General features: G+C 37.5%; 1 protein-coding gene across 3 annotated transcripts in view; it reads right to left on the bottom strand.

Annotated features, from left to right (window-relative positions):
- The window catches only part of CHCHD3 (coiled-coil-helix-coiled-coil-helix domain containing 3), a 305,751-nt gene that overhangs the window by 243,266 nt on the left and 48,194 nt on the right, over window positions 1-14,291 (bottom strand). For all 3 annotated transcript variants that reach the window (XM_027101894.1, XM_027101896.1, XM_027101897.1), the window contains exon 3: window positions 4,939-5,020. In XM_027101894.1, coding sequence (XP_026957695.1) covers window positions 4,939-5,020 — 82 coding nt within the window. The remainder of the gene's footprint in view (window positions 1-4,938; window positions 5,021-14,291) is intronic.

The raw sequence follows: 14,291 nt of genomic DNA, 5'->3' as shown, positions 1-14,291 counted from the left end.
AATATTACAAAAAAAAAAAAAAAATTACAGAAAAAAAAAACCCAATCAAAAAATGGGCAGGGGCTCCCCTGGTGGCGCAGTGGTTGAGAGTCCGTCTGCCGATGCAGGGGACGCGGGTTCGTGCCCCAGTCCAGGAAGATCCCACATGCCGCGGAGCGGCTGGGCCCGTGAGCCATGGTCGCTGAGCTTGTGCGCCCGGAGCCTGTGCTCCGCAACGGGAGAGGCCACAACAGTGAGAGGCCCGTGTACAGCAAAAAAAAAAAAAAAAAAAAAATGGGCAGAAGACCTAAATGGACATTTCTCCAAAGAAGACATCCAGATGGCCAAGAGGCATATGAAAAGCTGCTCAACATCACTAATTATTAGAGAAATGCAAATCAAAACTACAATGAGGTATCACCTCACACTGATCAGAATGGCCATCATTGAAAAATCTACAAACAATAAATGCTGGAGAGGATGTGGAGAAAAGGAAACCCTCCTGCACTATTGGTGGAAATGTAAATTGATAGAGCCACTATGGAGAACAGTATAGAGGTTCCTTAAAAAACTAAAAATAGAATTACCGTAAGATCCAGCAATCCTACTGGGCATATACCCAGAGAAAAACATAACTCAAAAGACACATGCACCCCAACGTTCACTGCAGCACTACTTACAATAGCCAGGTCGGGGAAGCAACCTAAATGTCCATCAACAGACAAATGGATAAAGAAGATGTGGTACATATATACAACGGAATATTACTCAACCATAAAAAGGAATATTACTCAACCAAAAAAATATTACTCAACCATAAAAAGGAAAAAGAATATTACTCAACCATAAAATATTACTCAACCATAAACCATGAAATTGGGTCATCTGCAGAGACATGGATGAACCTAGAGACTGTCATACAGAGCGAAGTCAGAAGGAGAAAAACAAATATTGTATATTAACACATATATGTGGAATCTAGAAAAATGGTACAGATGAACCGGTATGCAAGGCAGAAACAGAGACACAGACATAGAGAACAAATGTATGGACACCAAAGGAGGAAGTGGGGGTGGGATGAATTGGAAGATTGGGATTGACATATATACACTAACTAATATGTATAAAATAGATAACTAATGAGAACCTGCTGTATAGCACAGGGAACTCCACTTTGCTGTACAGCAGAAACTAATACAACGTTGTAAAACAACTATACCCCAATTTAAAAAAAAAAAATCATTTCCAACCTAACAGAGGTTATGGTCTAGAGTATGTACAGACTGTACTGACAAAATACAGTTCTAGGATCCTATCTGCCCACGTTTCCACATGCCTGAAAGCACCTCACACTTGCAGTCTGCCAGCCTGATCCTGAATAGTTGGCATAGCCTGCACATAAGCATCAAAATTTGCAAAACTTTTTCCAGTCAGCAGTCTAGAAAAATCCCAGGTACAACAGCAGAATGCTGTGTCATCAAGGTTTTGATGGCACAGAATATGATACCATGTGGAAAAACAAACACATCAAGACCCTGAGTCACAGAACAATTTAGAAGAATTAGAACCAACATGAACAGGTTTTGAGTCCCTTAACCTTGGGTTTCTCACTATCAGCACTACTGACATTCTGGCCCAGATAATTCTTTGTTTTTTTGTAAGGTTTGTCTTTTTTGGGGGGTGGGGGGTATCCTGTGCATTACAGAATGTTTAGCAGTATCCCTGGCCTCTACCCACTAGATGCCAGTAAGACCTAACTAGTTGTGACAGCCAAAAAACGTCTCCAGACATTTTCATGTGTCCCCTGGAAACCAAAATCTCCCCTAGCTGACATGCCTTAACCTATTTATTTCACTTACATTTTCCTTTTTATGAACATACAAGTGATAGGTTTTTAGAAATTCAAAGTCAGTCTTAATGAGCTCTTTCAATAAAAAAAATTCTAAGATATAAACTACTGGGTTATTATCTGCAGCAATTTTTTTCTTAGTGGTACGTCAAATACAATGCTTCTTAGAAATCGATGGCATCTTCAATTCAATGAAATTCAGCCACCCACCATCCTTTCCCCTTTATCATGGAACCGTCACCCTGGAGAATTACTTCTTCCTCACTGTGTAAAGTTTTAAGTACTACCCAGTTCTTCCCTACCTAGTGGTTCTCTAGTCTTCCTTTTGAGTCCTTTCAACTATCTAATATTCTTCTAAAAATTTCCTTGCTTCCCAAGTCGGCCAGAGTTAAGTTCCAGTCTTTCAACCAAAAAAAACCTAACTGAAACAAGGTCCTTATTAAGCTAGCCTGACAGAAAATATTTCAGAGTATTTCCCTGCCATGAAATTCACCAGCCTATTAAAAATGTTGGTGCTTCTCCTTTACCATTCACCATATAGGTGGAGTGAATGGGGTACAGATGAAACAAGAATTGTTGTAACAGTGTCATGGGGATTCACTGTACCCTTCTGTTTTTGAAGGTGTTTTAAAGTGTCCATAATAAAAAGGTTAAAAATTATAACTATCCTATAAAGAAAAATATCACAATGGAAATAATTTCCAAAGTCCTTTCTGCATACGTTGGATCCCTTACACTTTCATGTGCCTATGCCCCAATCTTAAGGGCTTAGGAACTCAACTACAGTTATGGGTACATCTGGGGTGAAAAGAGAAGACTTGGAAAGCCAGGCATATACCACTGACAGTCCAGGACACAAGGAACCATCTTCTAAAACTGCTTCCAAGGCTTTACTCAATTAAGGCAACAGATACAATTATCTATAAATGCTTTGTTTCTCCAAAAAGTTGCTTTTAAAAGATGGCACAGAAAACCTTTTTAATGCTTTTTCTGAAGTTTCTTCTCTGGTTGAAAAAAGAAAAAACATAGCTATTGATTCTTCTAAGAACTATCATACAGATAAACACACACTTTTTGCCAAGATTTGACAGCTGGAAGTTTGCATGAAGAAGGCTTCAAACAAAACATTTTTTTTAAAGAGAAAACAATAAAAAAAGGCTGTACCACCCTCCGCTCCCCTTAAAAGTGACAGAAAATAAATTCTTTATCAGTAGTCATTTGTCCCAGGTTACAGCTAGGCTGCCAACCCCAGTCCACATGAGAGATGAAATCAGCCCTCACTGGCACCTTGTATCCATCTCATCTGCCCTTTACCTTTCATAGAACAGGAGAACAAATGGGAGCTAAGTCATGGAGGGGGAAAAAAAAACCCCACCACAGTGAGAATTACTGTAACAAAAGCCTGTACCATAGGGGAAGAAAGGAAGACAAAAAATTCCTATGTGAAATATAATAAGCAAAGTAAATATGAAGGTCTAACCAAAAACTCCTTATTAAAATAAAATTCAATTAAAAGTAATAAAATTTCAAAGACAAGGAATTCTACCATAACACATTGATTTTCTCTGCTTCTTAATGAAAATGGTCTCAGTTTTTTTGAATATTTTAACTTCACTATCTAATTATATACTCCATCAACCTAACCCCAATTAAATAATTATGAAGTGCTGCGTGGGAAACTATTGAAATATGCGTAGACACTTTTAGCAGTACTAACTACATCTTGATTTTTAAAACCCTAAGCCATGAGCCTTCTCTCTTTCCTGAGAAAAATGGTGGTCTTAATGTACAGTAAAACTCATGTCCTGTTCTACACGTTTCAGGCAAATCTGACCTAGCTTATTTAGCACTTCGTCAAAGAGAAGAAATGTTAGAGAACATTTCATAAACCCTCACTTTAGAGATGAAATATTTAAGGCCCAAAGAGGTTAAATTATACACTGAAGCCCCTATAGCCAAGTGACGATGAGACTCCAATTCAAATATTCCTTACATTAGCTCTCTCAAGCAAACTAGTGAAGCAGCCCAAAACACACACACACACACACACACACACACACACACACACACACGCACACAATCTTACAAACCATCTACTGGTAGTGGTCATTGTGCATGTGAAAGATATTTGCATAATCATGTAATAATAATGCTTTTTGCTATACAGAAATTTCAGAAATAGCACAGATGGGAAGCACTTGACTCTATCTTGGATTAAAATGTATCCACATATTTCTATGAGTAAGTATATACTTTAAGTCTTTAAAAAGTAGTACTTTTACCAAAAAAAAATTAACTATTTTGTTTTGAATATTGCTTTCTTTTCAGTTTACAGCCTTTCAACATCTTTTTGAATCAGCACATAAGATCTACTTGACTGTCTAATATTCCACTGTAATAAAATTCCGTGTACCATAATTCACTCATGCAGCCCTCCATGATGGGCATCTGGATTGCTTCCAGTTTTCTATTACAAAAACATTTCAGTAAACATTCTTTTAGCAGCTGTTGTTAGAAGTAGTAATAATGACAACAATAATATAGATGTATACAAAAAAATCTAGAGGAATGAAATGTTCAAGAGTGGTTATCTCTGTAGGATGAAATTACAGAGGATTTTGTTTTTTCAACCTTACACTTATCTGTAACATCTTTGACTTTTTTAAGTGAGCATACTACTAATCAGTGCTACTTATTAACATGGGTACTATCTATAACATATAACATTCATTATTAGCTACAATATTGTTAACCTTAATACCCATAATAGACGATGTAATTTTCAATCATAAATTATATTCATTAAAAGAACCTAGCCTGAGAAGTGCCAGGAGAATCCTCAAGAACTACTTCTCACATATTGAAAAAACAGGGCTCAATTATTCATGCAACTAAGAAGTACACAAGAAATAAAATGGTCATTTACAATTGAGTTTGGGAAGGGGATAACCTAGGGCTTTAACAAGCACAATCCAAAACCAAAACCAGCCACGTTCATACATGTTCAGCCAAATACAAATGATGAGTCTTATTATAATCATTCCTCTCCAGAAATATTTCATAAATATGACAAGTCTGCCAAAATCTGTCTCAAACACCATGAAGCTCACCGTTTCTGATTTTCAGATTCTTTCTTGGCCTCCTCCAGTGCCAGCTCCTCAGCCACTCTTCTTTTCAATTCTTCATCAGAAACTAAAATCAATAAAGAGGGGAAGGAGATAAAATAAGTGACTTCTTTAAACAAAAGCATCAGAATACTCAGGAAGACAAAGCTGAGACTAGATCTTAATAGGCAAAGTTTTGCCAGCTGGTCAGTGTCTCCTTGGAACCACCTAAGCAGGGTGGAAAAGACCAATTAGTGCACTTCAGGAGTAATTTAATCAAAAGTTCCCTGGTGACCTAGAAATCTCCACACCTGCCAGAAGTTATAATAAACTCAAGGAGCTGCTTACTGCCCAGTGGGACTGAGCCATTAAGTACAAATTCTTTAAAATGATGTCCTACCATTAAAGTCTGACAACTGCATAGAGGGGGAGGAGAGGGTGTAAGGAAGGGACTTCAGAGAGGAAAATGACACCAAAACATTCCTACTTTGATAATTAAACATTTTAAGAAATTACTTATTAGAGAAAGAAGATCATTTGTAGTTACATTCATTTTTCCATGATTTACAAAAAAGGGAATTTATGACTCATATTTAAACCCATATTTTTTGGAAAACGTCATTCAAATTCAAGTGCCAACAATTGGAGAGAGAGACAGAACAGTGCTGAGAACACGGCTGGAGCTTTCTAAATAACTAATGACTTGATCTGAAACATCTGGTCTTTCCAATTAGAAGATTTTGTACAATATGTTTTGTAAGATTCTTACAGCTATGATAGCAAATAAAATAGACAAATTTTACATACTCTTTTAAGAGCTTTCCATAAGAAATAACCAAGGACTCTTTCCTCTTCAGTACCCAAAACCCACTACCCAAAATTATGACCAAGAAAGCACCAGAAACACTTAAGATCTAGGAATACACACAGGACCTAACAAGTATTTCAACTGGTTGAGCCTACTAGATGGAAACTAGACAGTACTCTCTGCTCTTCAATGACATTTTATTTGATAATCTTGCATTATAAGCACCTTGCCTTACGGAATATGCAAAAAATTAATTACAACAAGATATGCAAAAACTTTAAAATTTAGCTGACACTGGGCAATAACAAAGAAGATATATGAAAGGTCTAAGGATGTCTTCTCTTATTTGTGGACTATCAGAAAACAACATCATCGAAGGACATTATCAAGAAGGTGAAAAGACAACCCACAGAATGGGAGAAAATACTGGCAAATCATATAGCTGACAAGTGGCTTGTATCCGGAATATACAAAGAATTCTTACAACAGAACAACTGAACAGAACAATAAAATGACAACAAAATTAAAAATGGGCAAAGGACATAAATAGGCATTTCCCTAAAGAAGATATTCAAATGGCCAATAACTGCATGAAAAGTCACTCAACAGCATTCATCATTAGGGAAATGCAAACCAAAACCATAATGACTTACCAATTCAAACCCACTATAATCCAAAGGACAATAACAAGTGCTGGTGAGAATGTGGAGAAATTGAAACCTTCATGCATTGCTAGTGGGAATGTAAAATGATGCAGTCACTATAAAAATAGTAAGGCAGTTTCTCAAAATGCTGAACATAGTTACCAAATTATCCAGCAATTCCACTGTTACGTACTGTATACATCCAAGAGAACTGAAAATATGTCTACACAGAAACTTGTACATGAATATTATCACAGCATTATTCACAATATCCCAACAGTGGAGACAACCTAAATGCTAATCAACTGATGAAGGGATAAACAAAATGTAGTATATCCATTCAGTGTGATATTATTCAGCCATAAATAGTTATGAAGTACTAATACATGCTACAACATGGATGAATCTTGAAAACATTGTGCTAAGTGAAAGAAGCCAGACACAAAAGGTCACATATTATATGTGCCCACTGATATGAAATGTCTAGAAAGGGCAAATCTGTAGACAAAGGAAGTAGATTAGTGGTCACACAAAATTAATGAATTAAAACTAGAACAGGGAATTGTTTGATTCAGGCAAATCTTAAGACTTTTTTTTTTCAGCATTAAACGTTCAAAATAATACAAATCCCACTAGAGAAATTACAGACAGTAAGAGCTCAGCAAGGAGTCTGGATATGGATAGTCTTTGTTTTTCTATTAGCTAGACTTTAATCAGTTAACCTATCTGACTTTTGATTTCCTCATCCAAGAACAAAACTGGGTAGGTTACATAGGTGTCAGCTGGCTATGAAGTTCTCAGCTATGCACTCTATAAGGTGATGATTTTCACATTTTCATCTCCTTCTTATAAACAAGCAAAACAACGTGACACATTTTTTCAAGTTGTTCACAGCGGGTAGCTCTATTAGTAGCAAAAACTGAGACAAATATTTCACCCAATTAGTACTACCTGATCAAACTATACTCTGAGGTGTACATACCAGTTAGGATCAACACACAGTCAGACCATGTGTAAAATCACACAAATTCCCGATTGCTTCAAATTATTGCAGCAAAATTTTTCTCATGCAAAATTCGATCAAATTCTCAATCACAATTCAACTGAATTTCACTCAATTAAAACTAGGCTTCGGTAAGACCTTGGTATACCAGGTCTAAGCATGAAGCAGTGAGATCCGTTTTCTAAGTGAGCTGATACAACATATCTTAGTAGTGCACTGTATGCCTCTTACATAAGGGCTTGCTACCAGGGGAAGAGCCAAAATCAGCAGTGAGCTTTTCATGATGATGTGATAAACCTGGAAGGGAACGGTAAGGACTCCATTACCACATGGCGACCAGCTGGGTGGCTGGGAAGGCAGCCATGCAAGAGAGACTGCAGAGAAGGAAACGCAGCTTCAAGGTTTGTCTTCCTTCTCTATATACACTCCTGCCTCTCATGCCTGCCAAGGCACCTGCCGTGGGGTGAGGCGGTAAATACTGATAGATGGAGATAATGGTGGTATCACCTAGGGAGGCCAAGAGAGGAGGGAGAAAGATGGGAAGAGGAAGCACAAGAGATGCAAAGGTCAGGGAAGCTCCAGAAGCCACTGAAGAAGACATGCCCAAGGGACCGGCTAGCTCACATCACTTCTGGTCAGTCAAGGGACTAAAGCATAGCTGTCTCTCTAATGCCCTAGCTATTTCTGGAAAAGAAACACACACACACACACACAAAACTTTTGGGTCTCACGTCCAAGGTCACAGCTGAAAAAGTAATTACCTTAGCTATAATGGAGAATTTAAAATAACAAAAGATAAAACATGACCAAGCATAAAGAGTTTAAAATCTAAAATAGCAATTCAAAGCCCAGGCAGGAAAATAAACCAGCGTGGTAATGGGTTTTGAGCAAATCTAAGTTTCAAGTTATTTGTTTTTCAATCAATAGAATACAGAAAGCAACAACATATTTCTTCTGATAGGTCTGGTCCAAAGTGCATAAGGGAAAAAGATATACCATTTGGAGACCAATATTCAAAATGGCTTTTCTGAAAACACTCTTTTCAGCTTCAGAATCTGAACATTCTCTCAAATAAAACTGTTATTAAACTAAAAGGTCAGTGTTTCAGGATGGACTACTTTAAAAGAAGCACAGAAAGGCCAACTTTGCCTATTAGCACAGTGAGTTTCCCGTAGATCTTTGAGGACTGGCAGAGTTTGTGAAATGAGAAAAAGTAAAAATGAGAAACTTTCAAGCCATATAAATCAGACTGGCCATGGAAACCTGCAAAACAAGTTCCGGCTCAGTAAGTAGGGTTCTAAAACTTTCACATAACGTACACACTTCCCTTTTAAAATGTATTAAGACAAAAGGATGCTTTCTTCACACACTTGTACTCTGTACTTGCTAAAATGTTCTCAGAAGCGATTTTTTTTTCTCAATGAACACAAAGACTGGCATTTTGTCAGTTAGTTACAGGTGATACAACACTAACCATAAAACACGTGAGAAAAAAATCAAGCATTACAATGGCCTGGTTAGAGCAAGTCGGCCCTAAACCCTTTATTTGAAACTACTATTGAAAATAAGAAATATTTGTATTAAAAGCAGCTCAAATTTTTGTTCGTTTTTAGTAAACAACATTCTAAACAAATGTTTTGGTTAGTCCAAAGGCAGCTTTACTGACTGCCTAGCAATCTTTTGCTCCCCTTAGCCACATTCTAAATTTTTAAGTTAAATTCTCAAGAAATTCTAAGAATCTCTAATTTCTAATTTCAGGATCAAATAAAAAACTCCTAACCTTATACTACATGATTCTTAGTATTCTTAGGAACTGTGAATACCATGGTCTTAATTCTCAGAGGAAGTGTAGCATACATTTATTACACCTCACCTGTGTTCTATGTTACATGACAGTGTCCTAATTCTGTTTTCAGAAACTGGTTAAACGAGGGGTAGAGAGGGAAGGGGTGGAGAAGATGGGACACTATATTTAAGACAGTTCCTTGAATGGTGGACAGAAATGACTCCGAAAGACGAAATGACTTTATGAATGGCTCATCATCTGTGAAAAAAACAAAGACTGAAAATACAACCATGATTGGAGACTTACACAGATTCCCTGGACCTCAAGGGACATACCAATTTCCTTTGTAACTTTTTCCGCTATGACTTTCCCTTTCTTTCATTTTCCTAGCATAATCCTTACAGTATAATTCCCTCCCCAATTACAGTATTTCTGAAACAATCTCCGCAAGTTACTTAATAAAAATTATGGCTTGCCTATTAGAAAAATGTCAGGTCCTTTGGGATTTTTCCTTTATTCCATTTCTTTCTGGTTTTACCATTTACTGATACATACCATGTCCAATTTTATAAGCCCTATTATTTTCATGTGCTAGTTTAAAAACACCAAAGAGAACTATGAAAATCTACTCTCAGAAGAAAATAAATGTATGTAATTGCATAGCACCAGCAGCAGATTTTAGATAAACACTGGACTCTGCCAGGATTGAGACAGCTGAGCCAAAGCTTATACCGTAAGATACAGCCAAATTAAATTTTCAGCTCCATAGAAATATCCATTAATCTTATAATTTCAATAAATTCATTAATACAAAAAAAGCACTGATTGTTTAAAAAATAATAATGGAAGCATCCATGCAATCAATGAAATACAACACACAGTTTATCAGAAGTAAATGACTCACAGCATGTGGGTTGCAGGATAAATCTTGTCTTGCTCCTTATCTTATAAAAGGTACAGAGTTTGATTAGAAGAGTCAAAAGATGGCTAGAATAAATCTCAGGGGTCAGAAAGAAACATGTAACAGTTTGCCATTATCCATTTGTGGCACCATCTAGTTAGCAGACAAACCTGAGTTAAACACACACAGAGAGTGTGTTAAGTATGATGATATTCAGCTGACAATAACATTTACTATCACCTTAAGGATAACGTACCCTAAGACTGCCTTCAAAAAAATGCCATTTGTCTAGGTACCTGGCAGGGTAACTGAGGCCACTTATACATTAAAGCTAATGACAATGTTGGAATGAAAATCCTTAACTGCAGTTTCAAAACCATAAATATCAAATGAGAAGGCACCGTGTTACAGTTTGGCAACCTAAACATTAACTGTATCAGGTTAATGGCTTATTTTGTAGTATTATTGCTCCATCAGGATTTATATACCTTCATAAATGTCTAATTTGAATGGCATAATATGCAAATAATGTCCATTTGATTGTTTGCTTCACAACAAGCACTCGTGGAAACCAGCTCCACAATACATTCTATGTGAAAACAAAGATCAATACCAGACTGCAGATGCTGTATAGCAACAGACAAGCTCATCACTCATATTCTACAGTTTCCACATTTTTAAGTAGACAATTCATAAAACCAGTATTGAGAATCAGATACACCTAGTATTTCATGTCTTAATATCCTGAATAATATAGTTGCAAGACCTCACAAAGCCTCTAGGAAAATAAGATCTATAATTTAAATTAAAAAATAATAATTACCTCTGGATATTGCTTTTTGATGCATAGCTTAATTTTTTTGTTTGTTTCACAAATGGATGTATTTTGTTCACTGGAGATAAAACTATCAATTCAACAGCGTTAAATCTCCAACCCCAAATGAAGTACCAAAACCACCCAAACCTGTTTCTTTCCAACAGTCCTGAGTGTGGCTGCATTCAAAGGCTTCTCCATAAAGACTCATGACATTCAAAGAGGACCAAGCTGGAAATAAAGGCGGTTCCCATCTAGCCCTGGTTTTGCCACAATTCGTTTTTGTGATTTTGCTCAAAAACACATCATTGCTTTAGGCTGAAGCTGTCTCCTCTATAAAATGAGAACCCAAACTAGAAAATCTCCAACAGCCGTCCCCTTACACAGCAGTGTTAAATGGGACCGAATTCATGCTTGAGCCTCCACTTCCCCTAAAAGCCCGATAACATGAAGGTGAAAGAATGAAAGGGTCTATCGTTGATAACATATAATGCCAATTGTTCCTCTGAAGTGACACTCCACTCATTTGGAAAAACTGTCAAATACCCTGCAAACTAACAAAAACATCCTCTAGGCTTTACAGACAAAGCAAAAATAAAGAGGGAAGGAAGGACAGGGTGGGAGAGGGAGGAATATTGTGCAGGCTCTTCTAGGCATACAGCAGATGTTCAATAAAAATGTGTTAATCATTTGATCTGTGGAGTCAAACATCAGTCATTAGGTGAAATGAGTCACCAACTTTTTGGGTAGCTTAGGGACGATTTACAAAAAACATAGCACACACTCTGCAAAATCGCATATAATCTAAGTGAAAAATGTGGACTGCCATTCAAAAAAGAAATTCAAGACAAATAAGCACCTTCTCCCCAACTCTCCATGCCACTGCCGCCACCACCAACCACCACCAGGTTTCTGTTCCTGTGGACCCTCCTGTACAGAAAATTGAGCCACCACTACCAACAGTATATTTTTTATAAAGGAGAGAAGGATGGGTATTCATTATAAGCTTACTGTACTGGCTATAAGGTTTATTTTAATGCTTAAGCTCAGGTTTCTATTCTATGGTCAACTATATGAAGTTATTTTTGTTTGTTTAATTATTTTCTCCCAAATCAAGTGACCTCAATGAATACACAAACTAGGGAAATCAATCAATTCACTAGGTAGTAAATCCACATTGACTTAATCCTATGCTAGGCTTTATAAGAGACGGAGACATATGGTCCCTACCATTAAGGAGATAAGAGTCTGAGTTATTAAAATTGTACTTTGAGGGTTTAGTATTAATGACACTTACAAAGGCGGGCTGTAGTCATGGAGTATTTCATGAAGGAGGAAGGACACAAGCAAGGACGTACGTTAGACAGATGGAAAGGAAACCAAACAAAGCTTGTAAGAAAAAAAAAAATTGAAGGGTAAATTATGCTCAATTGTGAGGAGGCTTGAAAACTAGGCCGGGGTTTGGGTAAGAAATATTAAGAAATAGGGCATCATGGACAGTTGTTTAAAAATGAAAATAATGAACATTTTGGTACATCACTCTTTTTGAATTATGGTTTTCTCAGGGTATATGCCCAGTAGTGGGATTGCTAGGTCATATGGTAGTTCTATTTGTAGTTTTTTAAGGAAGCTCCATGCTGTTCTCCATAGTGGCTGTATCCATTTACGTTCCCACCAACAGTGCAAGAGGATTCCCTTTTCTCCACACCCTCTCCAGCATTTATTGTTTGTAGATTTTTTGATGATGGCCATTCTGACGGGTGTGAGATGATACCTCACTGCAGTTTTGATTTGCATTTCTCTAATGATTAATTATGTTGAGCATTCTTTCATGTGTTTGTTGGCAATCTGTGTATCTTCTTTGGAGAAATGTCTATTTAGGTCTTCTGCCCATTTTTGGATTGGGTTGTTTGTTTTTTTGTTATTGAGCTGCATGTAAATTTTGGAAATTAATCCTTCATCAGTTGCTTCATTTGCAAATATTTTCTCCCATTCTGAGGGTTGTCTTTTCGTCTTGTTTATGGTTTCCTTTGCTGTGCAAAAGCTTTTAAGTTTCATTAGGTCCCATTTGTTTATTTTTGTTTTTATTTCCATTTCTCTAGGAGGTGGGTCAAAAAGGATCACTGCAGCTCTATTTACAATAGCCAGGACATGGAAGCAACCTAAGTGTCCATCAACAGATGAATGGGTAAAGAAGATGTGGCACATATATACAATGGAATATTACTCAGCCATAAAAAGAAACGAAATTGAGTTATTTGTAGTGAGGTGGATGGACCTAGAGTCTGTCATAGAGTGAAGTAAGTCAGAAAGAGAAAAACAAATACCATATGCTAACACATATATATGGAATCTAAGAAAAAAAAAAAAGGTCATGAGGAACCTAGGGGTAAGACAGGAATAAGGACGCAGACCTGCTAGAGAATGGACTTGGGGATATGGGGAGGGGGAGGGGGAGGCTGTGACGGGGTGGGGGAGTGGCATGGACATATATACACTACCAAGCGTGGGATGGATAGCTAGTGGGAAGCAGCCACATGGCAAAGGGAGATCAGCTCGGTGGTTTCTGACTGCCTTAGAGGGGTGGAATGGGGAGGGTGGGAGGAAGGGAGACGCAAGAGGGAAGAGATATGGGAACTCATGTATAACTGATTCACTTTGTTGTAAAGCATAAACTAACACACCATTGTAAAGCAATTATACTCCAATAAAGATGTTAAAAAAAAAAGAAAATAATGCAGTGAAATGGGGCATTACAAGAAGTCTAATCTGGCAAAGATATGCAGATTAACTGGATGGGGAAAGCGTAAAGCAATGAGTGGTTCTCAAAGTACAGCCTCATTTTCTCTGCCCACCCCCCCCACCCCCCATCCCCCAGCAGCATCACTTGGAACTTGTTAGAAATGCAAATGTTTCAGACTCACCCCAGAACTATACATCAGAAACCCTGGGGGGAGGGGCCCAGCAATCTGTGTGCTAACAAGCCCACCAGATTTCAGATGCTTGCTCAAGTTTGAGAGACACGGGCATAAGGTGATGAGGATACTGGCCATAAAGATGGAGTCTAAGATGCACGGGCTTTCATGGGAAAAACTGGTCATCTGTTACTGACCGAGAGATGAAAGAGAAAGAAGTCAAAGGTGCACCCAGATGCCAGAAAACTAATACCCATGATGGTCAATTAAGGAAAGAAGGAGAGGCTGTTTGGGGAAGAAAGATAATGAGTTCAGTTTCAGACACATTCAATTGAAAGTAATGGTAGAATCACCACATGGAATTGTACGCAATTAGATATTTGAACCTGAAATTCAGATTTGATTTGAGACTTGGCTGGAAATGCTGATTTGGGAATGACTGTTACAGATCTCAGCTCAGTGAATTCTCTTGGAAAAAAATAAAATGT

The sequence above is a fragment of the Aethalodelphis obliquidens genome, unplaced genomic scaffold (assembly GCF_003676395.1).
Source record: "Aethalodelphis obliquidens isolate GAN/ISIS:26980383/991018 unplaced genomic scaffold, ASM367639v1 scaffold5, whole genome shotgun sequence".
Lineage (NCBI taxonomy): Eukaryota > Metazoa > Chordata > Mammalia > Artiodactyla > Delphinidae > Aethalodelphis > Aethalodelphis obliquidens.
The sequence above is the reverse complement of the archived record's forward strand: the minus strand, read 5'-3'. Positions and strand labels throughout refer to the sequence as shown.